Source organism: Megascapheus bottae, chromosome 2 (assembly GCF_031878675.1).
Source record: "Megascapheus bottae isolate mThoBot1 chromosome 2, mThoBot2.hap1, whole genome shotgun sequence".
Classification (NCBI taxonomy): domain Eukaryota; kingdom Metazoa; phylum Chordata; class Mammalia; order Rodentia; family Geomyidae; genus Megascapheus; species Megascapheus bottae.
In genome coordinates, this window is record NC_143510.1 from 94,947,461 (window position 1) to 94,966,927 (window position 19,467).

General features: G+C 47.0%; 1 protein-coding gene across 2 annotated transcripts in view; it reads left to right on the top strand.

Annotated features, from left to right (window-relative positions):
- Positions 1-19,467, top strand: part of Tbc1d22a (TBC1 domain family member 22A) — a 266,527-nt gene that overhangs the window by 76,471 nt on the left and 170,589 nt on the right. For both annotated transcript variants that reach the window (XM_090328902.1, XM_090328903.1), the window contains exons 5-7: positions 906-976; positions 10,457-10,585; positions 13,051-13,113. In XM_090328902.1, the coding sequence (XP_090185028.1) occupies positions 906-976; positions 10,457-10,585; positions 13,051-13,113 (263 nt within the window). The remainder of the gene's footprint in view (positions 1-905; positions 977-10,456; positions 10,586-13,050; positions 13,114-19,467) is intronic.

Sequence of the window (19,467 nt, forward strand, 5' to 3'; positions counted from 1 at the left end):
GCTTGTAGATTTATAGGCATATTCTAACTACTACACATGAGGGAAACCATGCACGCTGTGTGTCTTTGTGTCTGGCTTATTTTCCTTAATGTAATTTTTTCCAGGTCTTTCCATTTCCTTACAAATGGTGCAATAGCATTCTCTCTGATGGAAGCATAGAATTCCATTCATATGATCATATAAAATGTTTATTGAAATGAACTCCAAGAAAGGGAAGCAAGAAGTGTTTTGTTATTGTGTTTTTTGTTTTTGCTTTCATTTTCACCTTCATCATTGTTTTTTATGTCTTGTTTATAAGTTTGTCTGTTTGGGGAAGGGTGGGGGGGACAAAGGGTGACGAATGCAGCAGTGATACTCACTAGACACATGTTGACAATGAACTGTGCAACTTGTGAGGGAGGGGAGTTGGTGGGGAAAAAACTGGGAGAAAATGAGGGAAGAGGTGACACTATTCAAACAGAAATGTATGTATTACCTGACTTACAGAGCTACAACCCCTGTCATAAATAAATGCATGTATAGTGAGAGTGAGGCAGGGGTGAGGAGGAAGAAACCAGGTAAGGTGCCTAAGTCGGTGGCACAGCTTTGGGCGTTGGGGCCGGAAGAAGTGATGAGTGGAAGGCGTTTAAGGAAGGAGGCCAGATCCCTGTCCCGGGGGAAGGCCTCCCCCGTGGCAGGGGGCTCTGGGGACATTGGGCGCATCTTTTAAACGTGTGCTCTCTAGGTCTTAATAGAGTGGTGACTCACCTCCACTCATGCATTGTGGACCAACGGTCTCTGAAGCGTGTACCATTGAGTCTTACTGCGGTTCAGTGAGGGGGCCCGTTCCCCCGTGTTGCTAGTGGGGAAGCTTGCTCACCTTTGGTAAACTCTGGTTTTCATTGTCTCCCCTCTTTTGTCAACAGAGGAGCTACGGAAGCTGAGTTGGTCTGGAATCCCTAAGCCAGTTCGTCCGATTACCTGGAAGCTCCTCTCCGTAAGTCTGTGCTCACTCAGCCCCGTGTGGCCCCAGCGATCCCGCTCCCAGTACGGCTGCAAGGCTGGCTAGTGTGGGGCCCTCCTCTCGGCCTGCACGGCACAGCCTCACACTTGCCTGCTTTGGTTACACAGTGACTCAGGGCTTTACTGTGGCCAAGACGGCATTGTCTGTTCTTGGCTTAATTTCAAGGTTGAGTTGGCAAGGCTGGCAGAAAGTGAGGATAAGCGGTAACTGTGACAACTGTATTCTTTTGCTATGATTTTTACTATTAAAAAAGAAAACTTTATAATATGATCAGACATATCATTTAGGAAGCACAGCTAGAAGATCATTCAGCCCTGAGAAGTTGAAACAGGGAAGTTGTTTATTTATTTATTTATTTATTTTTAATTGCTAGTCCTGGGGCTTGAACTCAGGGCCTGAGCACTGTCTTTGGGTTTTTTTTTTTCTTCTCTAAAGGCTAGAGCTCTACCCCTTGAGCCACAGCACCACTTCTGTTTTTTTCTATGTATGTGGTACCAAGGAATCAAACCCAGGTCTTCGTGCATGCTAGGCAAGCACTCTACCACTAGGCCAAACTCCCAGCCATGGAAGTGTGTTTTTATAAAGGATTAGTAGTGCTGTGAGCAAACGGAGTAGTTTGTGTGTCTGTGAGGGAGGCTGGAGATGGTACCCCAACCCTCTCAGCACAAGTGATTGTGGCCCTGACGGAAATGTTGGAGTAGGTGACAGTGTTCCTTTCTTTTTTTCATTATTCTGGAGGTGAGTCAGTAGGGAGCTCTGAAGTGCCCACTCTAAATTGGGCCTGACTTTCAGTGTTTAAAAGACTCTTTCTTTCTAATGAGTCTTAATAAATTTGCAGCATAGTACATTGTAATCCTAAATGCAGATGCTGTTCTGAAGAGTGAATATTTATTGATTAAATATTCTCTTGCAATTAAATTTAGAGCTGCTGTGGTTGTTCATATTTTTGCCTTGTGTAATTTTTAATCCTGTGAATTTTATGTCCAGCTTTCTAAATATCCTTTATGATAGGTTATATGTGTTTTAAGTTGCTTGTGGGTGGTTCTGTGGAATTATCCTGAAAGTAATTTGGGGCTGGTGAAGGATGTGAGTGGAAAGCCTCCTATGGCTTGTTTTCTGCTAGCTGCTGCTGCTGCTGCTTCTTCTTCTGCTGCTTCTGCTGCTTCTTCTTTTTGCCGGTCCTTGGGCTTGAACTCAGGGCCTGAGCACTGTTCTTGGGCTTTTTCAAGGCTAGAGCTCAAGGCTAGCTCTACCACTTGAGCCACAGTACCATTTCCAGCTTTTTCTATGTATGTGATACTGAGGAATCGAACCCGGGATTTTGTGCAGGCTAGGCAAGCACTCTACCACTAGGCCACACTCCTAGCCCTCTACTGGCTTCTTAGTTCTGCGTCTCTGTAGGTCAGAGCTGCGATGCCTCTCGAGGTTGAGCTCTGAGCGGGTTGCCATGTTCATAGGCCGTGGGGATGAGTAGCACAGAGGAGCAGGGAGACAGGTGGAAATGAGAGGGAGGGAGGTGTGAGACAGGAGTGCAGGTAGAGCAGATCAGAGAACATCCACTCTCCTCCAACCCATCAGTTTACCTGTCCTTGTTCTTGGGGACTTTGCTTGGGAGACAGTGACGAATGGACAGTCAGTTTCCACAAGGAGGAGGTCGGGGTGCAGACTGGCCACACGGCAAGCATAGTTCGGTGTGGAACAATACACTCGTGGGGTGTAGAGCAGCTCAGTGCCAAGGGTAGCTTCACAGGGAGGAGACTTGACTCTGAAGTTTGGAGACCACTGAGAGGTGAACCGGGAGGCCGGGGAGCATAGCGGTGTCCTGGGAGGCTGGGGAGGGGAGGCTTGTTGGCACAAGGATGATAGAACCCATAGCTTTTGGACTTCTCTTAGGTCTGGTTTTATCAAGAAGATAAGTGTCAGGTTGTCAGGTTTAGAAGCAAAGTCCGCTTCAGGGGTGGGGGTCCCACTCAGTGGAGGGGCAGTCTCAGGGCAGTGTAAGCCCAGGAGAGGGCCAGGTCAGGCTGTCCCTGTGGCGTAGTGGCCTGCTTATGTGGCGTAATATAAGGGCTGCCAGTGTCCTCTGGGAAAGGGAGCTGCAGGAAAGGCCTGCAGGAGCAGGGCCCAGTGACTGCCACTTCACGGGCCAGCATAGTGTGGGTGGGGGAAGGCAGGAGCAGTGGCTAGGGTTGCAGTAGGAATACCTGACAAGAGTCTAGAAGGGAGTTGAGTGGCCAGGGGCTGCAGAGGTGGAGGAGCTGGTAGGGTCTGGGACAGCCAGAGAGGAGATGAGCGTGGGCTGTCTTGAGGGGACAAAGCCTGTGCTGCTGGAGCGCTGCCACTCTGAAGCGCTGCTGCTTGGTGGCTCCACAGAGGGCGTCCAGCGCTGTGGGCGCTGTCAGCATGGTTGTCGGTAGGGGACAGGTGGTCAGCGTCTGCAGGCCTCTTTCAGCTGAGAGTTGTGGGCTCTGAAGCCTCCGTCTTCTCCTTGCCTGGTACTTGGCCTGAGTGAGGTGTTCTGCAGTTGGACCCTGGAGACAGAGAAGTCATGCTGGTTATCCCCCGATTTGCATTGTCTTGCCAGGCCCTTGGCAAGGGTGGGGGTCAGAAGGATACTTTGGGAGAGAACCCAGTGACATGCAAGGCTGTGAGGATGGGGAAAGAGTCTTCCCAGTCAAGCCTGCTTCTCGATTATTCTCTGAATCCTAGAGCTTTGACCTGGCTTGCTGAGCAGCTCTCCTGGAGCTGTGGCACACTGCCTGGGTCGCAAAGCAGATCAGAAGTTGAGTTGGACCAGGTGTCATGTGTGCACTAACTTGGTTATGCTGTGGACCAGGGTGTTCATGGAGAGACAGGAGTGCAGGGGGTGAGGACACGGCATGTTCTTGAGCTGTGGCTTTTCATTCTGGTTGCATGTTAGTGTCATCTGAAAACTCAGGAAATACGGCTGAAGCCCCTGAGGTACCTGGGGTCCCTGGTGGTCTAGGACTGTCAGACTTCCTGCAGGACAGGACCAGGCTGCTCATGAGCCACTGGAAGCCGCAGGGCCCTGCGGAGGGCCTGTGGCACCAGGATGAAGTTGCAGACAGATGCTGTCTAGAGTCGGCTGTTGAATCGCAGGCAGTGCAATGCAGGATTTAAATTACAGGCACTCAGGTACCACCAACCTCCTCTTCTCCCCTCCCTTTATCCTTTTTTTTTTTGGTGTTGGTCCTGGGGCTTGAACTCACAGCCTGGTTGCTGTCCCTAAACTTTTTCACTCAAAGCTAGTGCTCTACCATTCGAGCTATAGCTTCACCTCCGGCTTTTTGGTGGTTAATTGGAGATACGTCTTATGTACTTTCTTTGGGTTGGCTTTGAATTAACCTCCTGACTAGCTAGGATTACAGGTATCAACCACTGGTGCCAGGCTGTAGTACCTTCTTAAAGATCAGGGTAGTGGAGAACCGTAGCTTAGACTCTTCTTTTAGTAACTATTTCAGAAGCATTGGATGAAAACTAATTAAACATTGCACTCTTGTGCCAGTGAGTACAGTGATCAGAGATGATCATGGAAGGCCTGGGATCCTGTTGTCTTCTGTCTCCCTGCTGAGACAAGTTTGCACAGGAACACAGTTGGTCAGGAGCAGGCTGACTGTGTGTCACGGGGACAGTTTAGATATAAGTATATGCATGCATTGTTTTACATTCATGATTAGTGTTTTTATAGCATGCTAATACAGCAATTAAGTTTTCTGTAGTTCTGTCATTTAAAATTCATTGCATACTTGAATATATCATTTGCATAATTTTTAGTCTTGCTTAATTATCGAAAGGCCTCTACTTATGTGTGCATGTGTTTTCCTAGTCTAGGAATGGGAAGTCAGCAGCCTGTGGGGTGTTTTTATTTCCCTGGTTCAGATAATGACTGGCTTGTCTTTGAGAACCTGTGTTTCAAGGAGTTAACATTTGGGGAGCACGTTTGTGAGATGCTGGCTCATACTTGCTAAGGAGACTGGTCTCTTTCCTGCTCCGGTGCCCGCACCACTTCTGATGGCCAGCCTGGAGGCCAGGCACCCCGGCACACAGGCTGCTGGTCTTAGCTGCTGTCTGTTGCTCCATGCCAGTCACCTGTAGCCTAGTTTGTCCTTTGCCCATCCTGGGCCTGATTCCCTCCTTACTCCATTTCTCTCCCTTTCCCTACTATGGAAAGTAAACCCAAACCCAATCAAACCAAAGCAGGAAGGAATGCTACATAGGCTTGTTTGTTACACCTTAGGTCAGGTGTCTCTCTCCTGGGCCCTGGTACTGTGACCTTTTGAGTCTCACCATGGTGACATTATTCATTCACTTTAACAATTATGTATTGAGTATTTCCTGAATACAAATAGTATTTCAAGCTCTTGGCAGATACTTGTGAGGTAGGAGAGCGATTTATATTCTAGTGGGAGGAGGCAAAAGGTAAAGTTCTAAATGCTAAGGGCAAGGCACATTGAGGGAGCTCAAGGTGCTGTTTACCTGAGTGGTGGCTGGAAAATGCTAGTGCTCTGGCTCCAGGAGGGAAGTCAAGATGCTGTTTGCCTGTGTGGTCCCACTAGGCCTTGCAGAGAGTTGGTGTTTGGAGGAAGGTGGACTGTGGAAAGCTGCCACCAGCCACAAAGACTTGTTCCTGAGGGGCCGGCCAGTCTGAGAGGAAGGCAGTGTGCCATGGTTGGACAGCACTACCCTTGCTGTAATAGCCACTGTAGAGAGCTCACATCCACGTGCACATGCAGACTTTCTTTACAGAAAGGGACAGCTCCAGACCCAGAGCTAATGGGCCTCAGCAGGAGGGACAGGCAGGAAAGAGTGGTGTGGAAGGCACATTTAAGTAGCTGAAAAGCCAGAGAAGTGGGCTAGTGTGGTGAGAGAAGAGGGCGGGACAGGAAGGGGTTAGGTAGGTCCTAGCCTGGATAACCAGGTGTTGAGTCTGGGCAGTATTAGAAGCTGTGGGGAGCTTTTCTAGGGGTGGTAATATTGACGTGGGCTGCTGTTCACAGGATCACTGTGGCTGTAGTGTGGAGACAGGCAGAGGGGGAGTGGATGGTGGAGTGTATGTCCTCCATGATGAACAAGTCTGTAGTTCTGGCTTCTCCCCAGAGTCCCTGTGTTCTGGGGCCCAGCAGAGGGTTCTGCCATAGACACTGTTTTCTGTGTCTGTGGTGACGTGGTGTGCACAGCACCTAGGTTTTCCATGGGCTGGGGTCAGCTGGCACCTGAGTAGTGTGGGGTCTCAGGTCAGGGGCAGAGCTCCCGAGGTGGGCCTGGGGAATCTTGGAGGCACGTGAGGACAGATGAGGCGGGTTCTGGATTTGTCTTGGGTGCTGCTTGCACACACATTCAGTGTGTTAGGCGGATCTTTATGGATGTTCATTTTGTGAGCAGGTAGCACACAGTGATGTTTGGGTCCTGGTGGATGGCAGTCTCATCACGTTGTGTCATTTAGCAACATGATGGCCATCTCAGTCTGTGCAAGCATGTGCTGTGATGTTTGCACAATGATGAAGAAGCCAGTGGTGGACTCTCAGAACAGCTCTGTTGTTAAGTGATGCATTTGTTAAAAAGTTTGAGTGGTGTTGTCTGAATGTGTTAAAACAAGTACATGGGTGTGGGATCTATTCCACAGAACAGATGCTGATGGAAATGCCCTAAGCAAATGGGGAGAGGTGTGTATAGTCACAAAATGGAAGGATGGGCCTGGGTTCTAGCCTGGCTTCATCACCAAGGCCTAGCATTTCTGAGTTCTGCTGTCTTCAGTCAGCTTTTCTTGGTGGCTGTAGCTCATGGTTATCCTGTAGGGTGCCTGCCACAGCTCCAGACTGTGCATATTGACTGCAATGCATAAGAGCAGCAAAAAAAGCCTTTGGTCCTCTCTCTGACACTGGGCCTGCCAACTCCTTGCCTAGGAGACTGTGTCTCTGTACAGTTTATCCTGGCCCCTACCTGTCCTAAGGAAAGGGGATCTCCATGGGTTGAGAATAGGGAGACAGGCTCGTGGAGCACCTTCAGGGCCCTGTTTGAATGAAGGTGGAGTAGACCTTGGCAGGTAGATGAGATGTGCTCTGAAGATGGGAACCTGCTGTAGGTGAACGCGTCACATGATGGAAGCCTATGTGCCGCCATGTGGCCCATGTTGCATGAGGCTGGCTCTCACATGCTTTCTGCCATGTGCTGCCGAGTTCCCAGTGAACAGCCCACCCTCAGGAGCATGGTTATCTGGCAGCAGCCAGGGACATGACATGAAAAGAACAGAGAGGTAGCCAGGCAGTTTCAAAACTTCTTAGAGAAAACTTCCCATAGACAAGACTTAAGAAACACTGGCTGTATAAGAAAAATGTTCTCAGTTGTACTTCTTCAGGATTTAAAACTTGTCCTGCTTGAGATAAGAAAAAGCAAGCCAAAGCAAATAGAGAAGTTATACTATTCTTATTTTTAGATAATATGATTGTATATCTAAACAACCCTATAAACTCCACCTTTGGCAATGGGCAGGATATAAAACCAGCACACAGATGTCCATAGTGTTTCCATATACCAGCAATGAACAGGATGAGAGTACCTTAGGGGATTAATTTCCCTCACACTAGCTTAAACAATATACCTAGGAATAAACCTAAGCAAGGAGGCGAAAGCTTCACAAAGACATCAGAAAGTGGACATATGTCCTGTGTTCAAGGATTGGCAGAATTAATATCACCCAAGGTGATCTATTAATTCAGTGCAATACCCACTAAAATCCCAGGGACATTCTTCTCAGATAGAGAAAACAATCATAAAAGGCCCTGACTACCTAAAGCAGCCCTGAGCAAAAAACAGAGAAATGCTGGAGGTATCAGTTTCAGAACTCAAACTATACTACAGAGACATAATAACAAAAACAACTTGGTACTCTCAGAAAAACAGACTAAAGATGAATGGAACAGATTAGAAGACCCAGGAAGAACTCACACATCTATGGCCATCTCATTTGTGACAAACGGGTAAAAAAAAAAAAATATATATATATATATGTATATATATGAAAAAGATATTCTCATCAACAAATTTCGCTGGGAAAACTGTACATCCAGATGCAAAAGGCTAAAACAGAATCAATTTTATTAATATCAATTTAAAGTGGGCCATAGATCCTTTTGTGTAAAACCTGGAACTTTGAAACTTACTATAGAAAAGAATAGGAAAAACACTGGAACTTACTAGCGTCCATGATAACTTGAATAGAACTTCAGTGGCTGCTCAGCAAATATGAGAGAAATTTGACAAATGGGACTGTATCAAGTTGAAAAGCTTCTGCACAGCAAAAAATATATAGTCACCAAGCTGAAAAGACAGCCAACCAAATGGGAAGATCTTTCCTGGCTATACATCTGACAAGGGTCTAATAACCAGAATATATAGGGAGCTTGAAAAAAATCTCAAAGATTCACAACCCAATTAATAATGGATCAGACATTTCTCAAGAGAAGAAAAACCAATGGCCAAGAAATACATGAAGAAATGCTCAACATCCTTGGCCATGAAAGCAATGCAAACCAAAATGACAGCGATTCTATCCTCCCCAGTCATCAAAAATACAAACAACAACAAATGTTTCAAGGATGTGGGGCAGAAGGGATTTGTTACATTACTGATGCAACTGTAAACAATGCAACCAGAAGTTCCTCAGAAAACTAAAAATGGGACTGCCCTCTGATGTTCAGTAACACTACTCTTGGGCATTTAATTTTAGGAAAGTGAGTCCTCAGGATACAGCAGAGGAACCTGCATGCCCATGTTTATTGCAGCAGTAATCACACAGCCACAGTGTGGAAAGAGCCAGATGTCTTACATCTGAAGACCAGATATAGATATACAGTGGAATATTACTCAGTTATAAAGAAGAATGGAATGATATCATTTTCTGGGAAATAGGTAGACCTGGAAACCATTATTTAAGTAAAGTATGCCAGCCTCAGAAGGAAAAAGGACATGATTTCCCTCATACATGGGTGTTATATCTAAGATATAAACATGTAAGCACATATGTGATTGTGTATGTGCATGTGCCAGATCCGTCTAACTAGAATATGGTGTATGCAAGTATGAGATGTCATGATGAAACTTCTTTAAACAATTAACATGTACTTATCCAAAAGGAATATTAGAAAGTGGAATCATTTTTTTTGTCTGGGGTGTAGGCATTAGCGAGTAGGGTAAGGTAAGTGGGGAAGGAGAGGGCACGTCTGGAATGGGGAGAGGGAGGAGGAAGGAGGGAGAATGCTGCAGGGAGAACTTTGACCAAGTGGTGTATGCTTAAATAGACTTAATGAAATGAAACTTCCTTGTATAGCTAATGTGTGTCCATAAAATAAAAAGGAGTGTGACTGTAACAACAATACACACATCACGTATTGTCAGAACTTAGAAGGGAGTGTAAAACTCGGCGGGAAGGTGAGCAGCAGGATTGAAAGACAGGTGAGAGAAGAGAAACTCTGGCTACGTGGAGGTGTCCAGCACGGCTGGTCACCAGGAAGGGGACGTGGACCCCTGGCCTGGGAATGGCTGGCGTGGAAAACACAGGGCTGTCAGTGGGAAGACTCTTTGAGAACCCTCGCAGCTCCGCTTCCATTGTGATCCAGAAATTCTGCTCCCAGGTGAGAAGCTAAGGCACGTGTTCCCCAGATCCTGAGCCGGTGTCGCCGTGGTGAACTTATTCATAGTAGCAGCCCAGCTGCTCGCCAGGGAGCACCGGCTGGAGCACTCGCACAGTGGAATACCACTCGGCAAGGAGAAGAGAATAGGTGCTGATGTGTGCCAGTGCCTGTGAGAGTCCCGAGTGACTCTGCGTCTGGGGGTCACAGGACAGAGCCTGTCATCCCTAGTGAGGAGGTGGCTCCCAGGGCAGGGATGGACCTCCAGGGAAGGGCCATGGCACCACTGTGGATTTCTGCAGAAGCTGCAGTCGTGGGGTCGGACACTGTCGTCGAGACCATGTAACGCCCTTCAAAAAGTGGGCAAGTTTTATTTTGTAAATGACATGTTGGTAATATTAACGGAAAAGCAGTTGAAGAAAGTAGGCACTATAGAAGACACCACGCAGTCTGGCCCTGGAGTCCGAGCTCCTGTTTCTACCAGGGCTGCCTGGCCCTTTCTGATCTCAGCCCACTTAATATACTACAGTGCAGCTGAGCAAACCCCACTTGTCTTTGGAGAGTAGTTGCAGGTTTGCCCGAGTGACAGAGTTATGTACACACACACGTTAGTGCATGCGTGGTATGTGACACTACACATACCACACACACATCTAGCTGTACTTGGAAAGAGCACCGCTTCCCAGTCTGATGCTAAGAGTCTGACATGTTTCAGAGGGACATGAGCCTTGAACTTGGTATTTCTGATGGAGAGTGGCGAGGGAGCAGTAACCATAAGTATGTGTTCGTCCTTTTTCTCACCCAGGGTTACCTTCCTGCCAATGTAGACCGAAGACCAGCCACTCTCAAGAGAAAACAAAAGGAGTATTTTGCTTTCATTGAGCACTACTATGACTCCAGGAATGACGAAGCTCACCAGGACACATACAGACAGGTAGGCGTCCTCCTCTCTTCTCTTACTTGATTCTTTGGTGATAGTCGGTATGAGGAAGCATTTCACTGGACATGTCCCCGATTTGCTCACAGACATTAATTTTCTAATAAATGAATGCATTAGGAGACAAATGATAGGAAATTTCCTCCTTTGGTAACATCTTGCTTGATCCAGTTCCTTCCAGGGAAGTAAAAAGAGTGCTTTCAGTTGAGGTTACAGAGGAGGTGCCGAGGTCTGGTTAGCAGTGTCCTGCAGTCTGTTTCCAGGGGTGGTGGGTGTCTTGTGTCTCGGCAAGCTGCCAGAAGATCCTCAGTGGGGGATGGGACGTGGAGTCAGTATCATGGCAGGCCTCTGCTGTCCGGGTGGATGGACTGGAGGGAGTAGGAGATAGGTGGACAAAAGGCTGAGCAGCTCAACTCTGGGAGATGGGCAGCTTCTGTCTGTTGCCAAAGGTGTAGTCAGTTTGTCATTTGCTGTTTAGTTCAATAAAAGATAAGCATGACATTTTCTTGAACAATTAACAGATGGTGGTGCTAATGGGTGAATAAAAAGTGGCTTCTTCACTCTTCACAGCACGTCTACACTTGCTATTGGAACAGCTCTGACTGTGCAACCCCACGCGGGAGCGCAGGCGCCTTCACAATGACGGTTCTTAATTGGCTCGGGTCTCCAGGTTCCCTTCCTTTCCTGGGCCCCGCTGGCATTGGGAGTTCTTTGCAGGTTCTGATTCCAGGTGGAGGAGCTAGATCGTGTCATTGTGTTCTAGATCTGTAGAAAAAAGTGGTTTCCTCTTACTCAGACCTCGGGTAAAGCCTTGGCAGGTGTCTTCCTCACACACATGAAGCTACTGAGGGCCCAGAGGCACTGACTTGCTGCAGAAAAGGCCACGGACATTGGGCAGGAGTCCTCTTCCAGCTCCTTCTGAGGCAGCCCCACCCTGCCTGCACGCGCTGCCACCTGTTTCTCTGGAGAGCTGAGTGGACACAGGCAGTGTTTGCATTTGGGCAGGGTAATTTTAGCTTGCTGGGTTTCTTTTCCACTTCATTGATTTTAGGAAATGGATAAATTAGTATTGTTTGGAGTATGTTTTTGATGTACCTTTCCCACAAAAGAGTCTTATAAAGGATGTATCAGCAGGTCCTTGAAGGCTGTCTTCTCTCATGAACCATGAAGGGAAAGTTCACTACAGACAGATAGGTTGTAGGCATCTTTCTCAGATCTTGTGTTGTTTTGAATGCGCCAAAATTTCCCCGTTAAAGTTAGAACATGTGACATAAGGTGACTAGCTCTTGGTTTGCTTCCCAGAACTTCTAGGCCTTTCTTGACTTTGCTGTTTCAGACAGGGAGGGGGGTGGTGTTGTCTGCCTGTCCCCAAGTCTTGATTTTCTTCACTTGATTGTTGCCTGTTTACTCTTTGGCTTAGGGTAGCTGTCAAGGCCGCACTGAGATGGTCATTCTGTGTGTTTCTGTAGACTTGTGATGTGCCTGGTGGGACAGTCTGAGATTCTGTCCTTTAGTGATGATGACAAGGTGTGGGGTGGCATTTTTGTGCCATCCTGCCCTTGCATGAGGTAGGCCCTGCTGGTTCTTGACCTAGAGAGGCGAGTCTGATCTGATGGGAGTCCATGGTGTGCCTGCCCAAGTCATTGAAGGATGCCAAGCAGGCCTTTGGGAGGTGAGGAGGCTGAGCCCAAGCCCCAGGGGTTAGTTACCCAAGGCCACAGCCTCACAGGCCGCAGAATGGCGTGATCACCCCAAGCTCCAGGGTGTTGGATTCTCTGTGGGCAGGGGCCAGGATGAGTTCAGGTTCCTCATCTTCCCGCAGCCTGTCTGCATGGAGCACCTGGATTGACATCCTGGGAGGCCGAACGGGCTGTTCTTGTGGGGTATGGAAGCTGGCTGGCAAGGCAGAGTTGCTGTGAGGGTCTTGTCTGTTTGCTTCTTAGACCCTCGACTGCCTCCTGTGCCAGGTCAGGATGTCGGTTAAGGATCCCAGTTAAGGATTGTGTGGATACCAGATGGCAGCCAGGCAGGAATCAGTGGACTCTAGCAGAGGCATTCAGACACTGCCTTTGGAAGTGTCCTAGCTTCTCCAAAGGCCTTGTGAAGTAGAGGAAAATGTGTCCTGTATTCTAAGAAGGCTCCGCCACAGTGAAGCCCTGCACACTATTGACGACCTTGAATTGCTGTCTATGTCAGAGGCCGAAAATCAATGTTTACTAATTGCCATGGATTACGTTACTAAATAGTGGAGGGCCTGCTCCGTTCCTAAACCTGCACTGGCACTGCCTGGTTGGGAGATGTCAGGAGAGCGTCCCTCAGGTGGAATACTGTTAGGCCTCCGCTGGGGAGACCTTGCAGCATTCGTGTCCTCAGCAGGTCGTAAGGTAAAGGTAGCGCGACTGCCACCAAATGCTGATCTTTCAGTGTCACAGTAAATACGTCTTCCTCTGCTTCCTTTCCAGATCCACATAGACATCCCTCGGATGAGCCCTGAAACCTTGATACTGCAACCCAAGGTGACGGAGGTAAGAGGCCAGGCCGGACCCGCCCGCCCGCGCGGAGGGCCTTGCTCGCTGGCGTGTGGACAGTGGGCTTCATCCAGAAGCAGTTCTGGGGAGTTTGGGCCTCGGGATAGGAATTGCTCAGTGTTTGTCAGGCATCCTCTCGGGCCGTGCTGATACACACAGGCTGTGTGCATATCTGTAGCGTGTACTCATGACCCGCCCCCAGATTAGGATCTAGAACCTTCTTAGACCCTGACTTCCAGGAGCTAGAACCAGCCTTCTTTTTTTCACTGTTTTTAGGTTTGTATTTGGGTTTGAACTCAGGACCTTGTACTTGGTAGGCAAACATTGAACCATTTGACCCGACTCCAGTTTTCTTGCATTTTACGGTTCCAGCCCTTTGTAATTTCAATATTAAGAAAATCACGTATGTATTGATGCTATGTCCCTTGGTGCTGTATCATTCTTTGTGCCACCTGCCCCCGAAGCTTGATCCTTCTATGTGATGTCTTAAATGTATCTAGTTATATAAACAGTCTGTCATCATTGAGTTTCTGGGGAGGGGCATCTTGGCTGTTCCTGTTGTGCTGCTCTCAGAAACTGTGTTGCCCCGTCCAGTATGCTCATCTCTGTAGTTGACCCCAGGCCAGAATTTCTCCACAGCATTTCACATGGCTCCTTCTGTCATTGCTGAGCCAGTCCCTGTTAAACGCTCACAAAAATGCTGACCCGCTTTCTTCAGAGGAGTGGGGGTGCTGCCGAGGAGACAACCTGCAAGTATCGGAGCTCAGGGAACCTTGCTCACCAGTGGCTAATATTGCCAGGCCTTTCACAGTTGGTTTTCAGGTGGTTGTTTGTCCTGCTTGTAGTTTTCATTTTTCTGGTTGCTAATGGGGTTGAGCATCCCTTCATTTATGTGTGGCATTTTCTGTTTCTACTCCTGGAAAAGACTTGTTCCTGTGTTATGCTCATTTTTCAGTCTGATTGTTGATCTTTATGCAGTCCAGACTCAAATTCTTCCCTTCTGTTGCTTGCATCTCACTTTCTCATGGGTTGTTGCTGTAGCTGAGAGGTTCCCTGTTTAGTTGGAATTGAATTCACTGTTCTTTTGCAGTTAGAAATCTTATTTGTTTGTTTGTTTGTTTATTGCCAATCCTGGGGCTTGAACTCAGGGCCTGGGTACTATCCTTGGGTTTTCTCAAGGCTAGTGCTCTACCACTTGAGCCACATCATCAATTCTGGCCTTTTCTGTATATGTACCAAGGAATTGAACCTAGGGCTTTGTGCATGGCAGGCAAGCACTCTACTACTAGGTCACAATTCCAGTCCCAGAAATTTTTTATTTTTATTTTTATTTATTTTTTTGCTAGTCCTGGGGCTTGAACTCAAGGCCTGCGCACTGCCCTTGGGCTTTCTCAAGGCTGGAGTTTTACCACTTGAGCTATAGCACCACTTCTGGTTTTTTCTATGTATGTGCTACTGAGGAATTGAACCTGGGTCTTTGTGCATGCTAGCCAAGCACTCTATCACTAGGCCAACCTCTCGGCCCAATATTTTATTTTTTTAAAACCTGGGTGTATATTTCACACCTAAATAGGCTTGCAGCCAGACCAACTTGGATAAAAAAAAGTAAGACCTCATCTGAAAACTAGTTAAAGCTAAAAGGGCTGTAGGACCATGGTTCTTTGGTAGAATACCTGCTGAGTAAGAGAATGGTCCAGAGTTCAAACCCCAGAAAACCAACCAACAAGCAGACACAAAACAGAACTCCCACAAAAAAATGACTTTTTTAGGCACATATACCCTATAGGCACTTTACTACATTGTCATCTGAGCGTTTTGCTTTTCTCACCACTGTGTTTAATAGCTGTGCCTTTAGGGCCATTAGCCTCAGCACCAGCACCATGTATGGACCCTTGCTTGTCTCTGTTTTTGTAGTGTCACTTCTGTTTTATAGCCCTGTCTCTTCCAAGTTTCCCATTCCATCACCTTGTAGTAAGCCATTAACTAGCTTTATAATGTCTGGATGATTGAGAGGGGCATCACCCCCTCTTCCATGTTCATTTTTAAAACTATACTAGCCTTCTCTCTTTTAGACTGGTCTTTAATGCATTTCAAAGGCATTTTATAATTTTCTCTGTAAGAGATCTTGTAGATTTTTTGTTGCTAAAGTTAGCAGTATTTCTTTAAAATGGAATTTTCTTATTGTTTCTAATAGTTTGTTTTCCATCTTGATTTCCCTGAGTAAATGCACTTGTACACTCTTAGTGGTGTAGTAAGTCTATCCAAAAAAATGTTGCATTGTTAAAGTGAAACTACTCCTAGACTGTAGAACACAAAAGGAGAAAATGACTTTCTATGGAAGTAGTCATTTTAAGGTACTTCTGTGTTGAGGACCTTTTTCAGTGGTGTGCTTATTCTATCAGGAAACGAGAGAGTGCATTATGGCCTCCTTTTTACTTAACTTTTTTAGAGTGGAACGCAGACCTTTGGTTTACTGCCCTGCGTTGTGTGTCCCACCATTTGCCATGAGCACTGTCCTTGGGCTTTCTCAGGCTGGAGCTTTACCGCGTGTGCCTGGGAGAGCCGACCTCGTGGTCTTAGTGTGTGGATGCAGAATTATCACCCGCCAGTGCCATCTGGGGCTTCAGGGTGGTGAGGGCCTTGTCCTGGTGGCTGTGGGGTCTCCCTGGGCATGGGCCAGCCAGCCAGGCTGTGGAGCTGAGCAGGCCTCGGTAGTCGGCCAGACAGGTGGGCCTTGGGAGGAGGCCAGACTCACCCAGACTGGTCAAGGAAGGTCCGCAGCAACGTGGGCATGGCCCGTGTGTGAGGGAACTACATGATGAGCGAGGCCTTCTGACAGGTGTGGAAATGTGGGTCGTGTTGGCCAGTAAGCAAAATCAAATGAAGATTGCTGGCACTGCAGAGGCTCAGCCCAGAGCTGTCCACAGGCGACAGCGAATCTATAACTACAGCGGCGTCACGAAACCCTAGTCTATTACTGTTTCCAGTGCTAGTTCTTTGTCAGACAGTTGGTAGTTCCTCTGTGCTTGGCTTTAACCTCAGGGTCAAAGTAGGCTGCTTAATGCTTTTGGTCACATTTGCCTTTCACTAGTCTGGAATTCTAATGATACCAAGAGAAAAGGCACACGACTCTCTTCAGAGTTGTGTGAGTTGCTCACAATACTGCAGGCCTTTGTAGCAGCATCGTGTTGCTTAGCCATCTGGGAGTCAGGAGAGCGATCTTCTGCTTTGGTCTGTACTGTGCTCCGCTCAGGTTCGGGCGTGTGCCAGGAGTCCCCTAAGCAGCCCCTCCTGCAATCCAGGCATACGTTTGTTTATTCACTTCATAGGCAATGGCCGTCAGTTGTGGTCATTATTTCCTCCTCCTCCTCCTCCTCCTCCTCCTCCTCCTCCTCCTCCTCCTCCTCCTCCTCCTCCTCCTCCTCTTCTTTTTCCTTGTTGCCCTCTTCCACCACTCCTTTCAGTGCAGCACAACTTGCCTATTGCAAGTTTACAGTTAGACATGCTGTGAAGCCATACTGTGCCCCCCACTCTGAGCCGACCCTTTCTGTCCTTGGCAGTCGGCCTTCTTTCTGTACCCGTGGCCCCTGGGAACCAGGCGTCTGCCTTCTGCCTCTGGTGTGTCACTGCTTGCAGGACTTCCATGGAAGCAGAACCACATTGTGGATGTATGTGGCCTCTTCAGCTCAGCGTGATGCAGAGCCCAATGTAGTGGTGTCTGGCAGTGGTTAGTCCCTGGCCCTTCTGTGTGGTTTTAGAAGGGGTTCACGTGTGTGTGGGTTTATGGTCTTCAGTATCAGTGGAATTGTGCTATGTTCCTGTGGGAATGCTCTTTATATAGCCCTGGCTCCTGACTGGTGGCATTGTAGTTGACTGTCTCCATTGCTGGAGACTTCTCTGTGTAGGCTCTTCACATATTGTTCCAGCCTGAATGTCTGGGCTGCTTTCACCTTACCGCTGTTTACTGCATTGCTTTGAGTGCTCCAGTGTCCCCTGGAATGGGGCTGAGGGTCGTTTGGCATAGGTGCTTGTGTTGTGTTGTGTGATGCCAGGCTCTGTGTTTTATATTCACCTGTGTTTGGATTATTACAACACATATTTACATAGGTGACTTTTTACATTATTACTTTACTTCCCTGTTATTTTGGAGGTGATGTAGAGAGGGATTACAATGACGTTTCCTTTCGTGCAGTGTTTTCTGTTCTCTCATTCTCTCCCAGTCCTCCCTCCCATCTCCGAGGTGTATATCCATTTCCATCAGTGTCCAGTGAACTCCACTGCTGCGCTTTCTCACCCATTTTTTTCCCCTCAAGTTCTTTGCTCTTCTCCCAACCCTTCTGAAGACGTGTACTCGAAGGTAAAGAACTAAAGAAAAAGGAAAGAGAAAAGGAAAAAGAGGTCTCCTGTTTCTCTTGGAATTTGTTTCAGTATGTATGCTATTTAATGTAAATATGAAGAGACTTGCGGGCATTGTGCCTTTGTGTTTCTCTCCTAAGAGTATACTCTTCTGTGAGCGAGTCATATGTGACAAGGTTCATTCTCATAAGTGCTGCTGAAGTCCAGTGGTTTTTCTTAGCCATTTGTCTTTCCAGGGATTCCTAATATATGCTGGATACTTGTGTTACGAATATCAGTGATGTCTGTACATTAGTATGTGTATACTTTATGTATACATACACATTTCTACACACGTATGTACACACGTGGGATGTGTGTGTGTGTAGACATTTTCTTGGTTTACTGGATAGCTTCTTTAGTCCCACATGAACTGAGGTTTTTAATTGAACAGCCAGCCCAGCAATCCTTTCCCTCATCGTGAGGCTGTGTTCTAAGACATCCCTTCCAACTTTGCTATTCAAAGAAGTCTTCCTATATGTCTCGGAGGAGTTTTCATTTTCCCTTTTACACTCAGGACATGATGAATGCAGAGCCGACTTTTGCAGCAGTCTGGTTTCTTTAACAGCTCCTGTGGGACAGCCATTTGTAGCTCTGGCTCCATCAGCCATGCTGGCCCCTCCCCCCAGGGTGTTCTGTGTGCTAGAGCCCTGTCAGCCTCTCCTGCCCAGCTTTGTCTAGTTTTTATTATTGTATTCTTGGCTTTGATGAGATTAGGCCACTCACACCTGGCTCTTGTTTCTGGACTAGTCCTAACCTTTGCTTTTAAGTTACCCTGTGAGTTTACATGACATCTCATCAGTTAGCCTGAATCCATTGGTTTAGAGAGAATTAATATTTTGTTTTTGTAGCCACACAATGGTACTGAGTTCCACTGTTGCCTTTGTTTACCCTTTGTCCCTCCATTTCTTTGTCTCCTACTAACCTTCCCCCAAGATGGATAAACAAACAAGGCAAAAACAAAAGGAAAAAACCCTCTTGTTTCCATGTCCTGGAGTTCCTTTTGATAAACATTATTTTATATGGTCAGCGGCACAGAGACATTGGGCCTTTGTGTTCCTCCCCTGAGAGTATCCTCCTATGTGGAGTTTTGTTTTAATTTTCATGGCTAAAGCTTCCCCACAATGTTGAATGTGTTGGGGTGGGGCGGGGAAGTAGACATTTGGATCTCTTTTGTGATCCTCAAGGGAACTATTCCATCTTGCACTATTGACTTAGGATGGTTATTGTTTGCCATGCTGACAGAGGTACTCTGCTCACAGTCGTAAAATGTTCTTGAGGTGTATCAGCCCCCTTTTCTCCTATGATCATGTGTGGTAAGATGTTTATTTAATCTGCTAGTGTGATAAATTTCCTAGTATAGAGCCACCCATGCATTCCTAAGATAAATCCGAATTGGTCATGCTGGATATAGTTTTTAATGCATCACAGGATTAAGTCTGTGGCATCTAATGGCCATGACTGCAGGAAATGGAAGCCAAGTTTCCCTTTCATTTGGAAAATGGCTTTAACCACTTACTGATTCTTCACTTGTGTCTTTGACACATAATCGTATCAGCTGTGCTGGTTACTTGTCACAGTGACACTGCAATGTTTTGTGTGGAAGTATCGTTTCTTTTCAGTTCTTTTGAACTTAAGAAACTTCTGTTTCCTCTGTGGAACATAAAAGTTGTATGCACAAAATGAACATTAATTAAATTAGGTGAATGTGGAATCATCTGTTTGAGGTGGTTCTCTCTGTCATTGGCTGTCTTGCCCATTCAGTGTGCACTTTAGTGTTTACCTTGAAATCCACATGCTAGATTGTCTACGAGGTTTGTTTAGGTGTCACTTATTGGGTGTCATCATTCATGCAGGGGGAGTGTGCCCCTTGAATCATGTTGCGAATCCCAAGCTGCAAATAGGTCTTCTTTCTGTACCTGTCCTGTTGTTGACATTTAAGGGACATCAGACCCA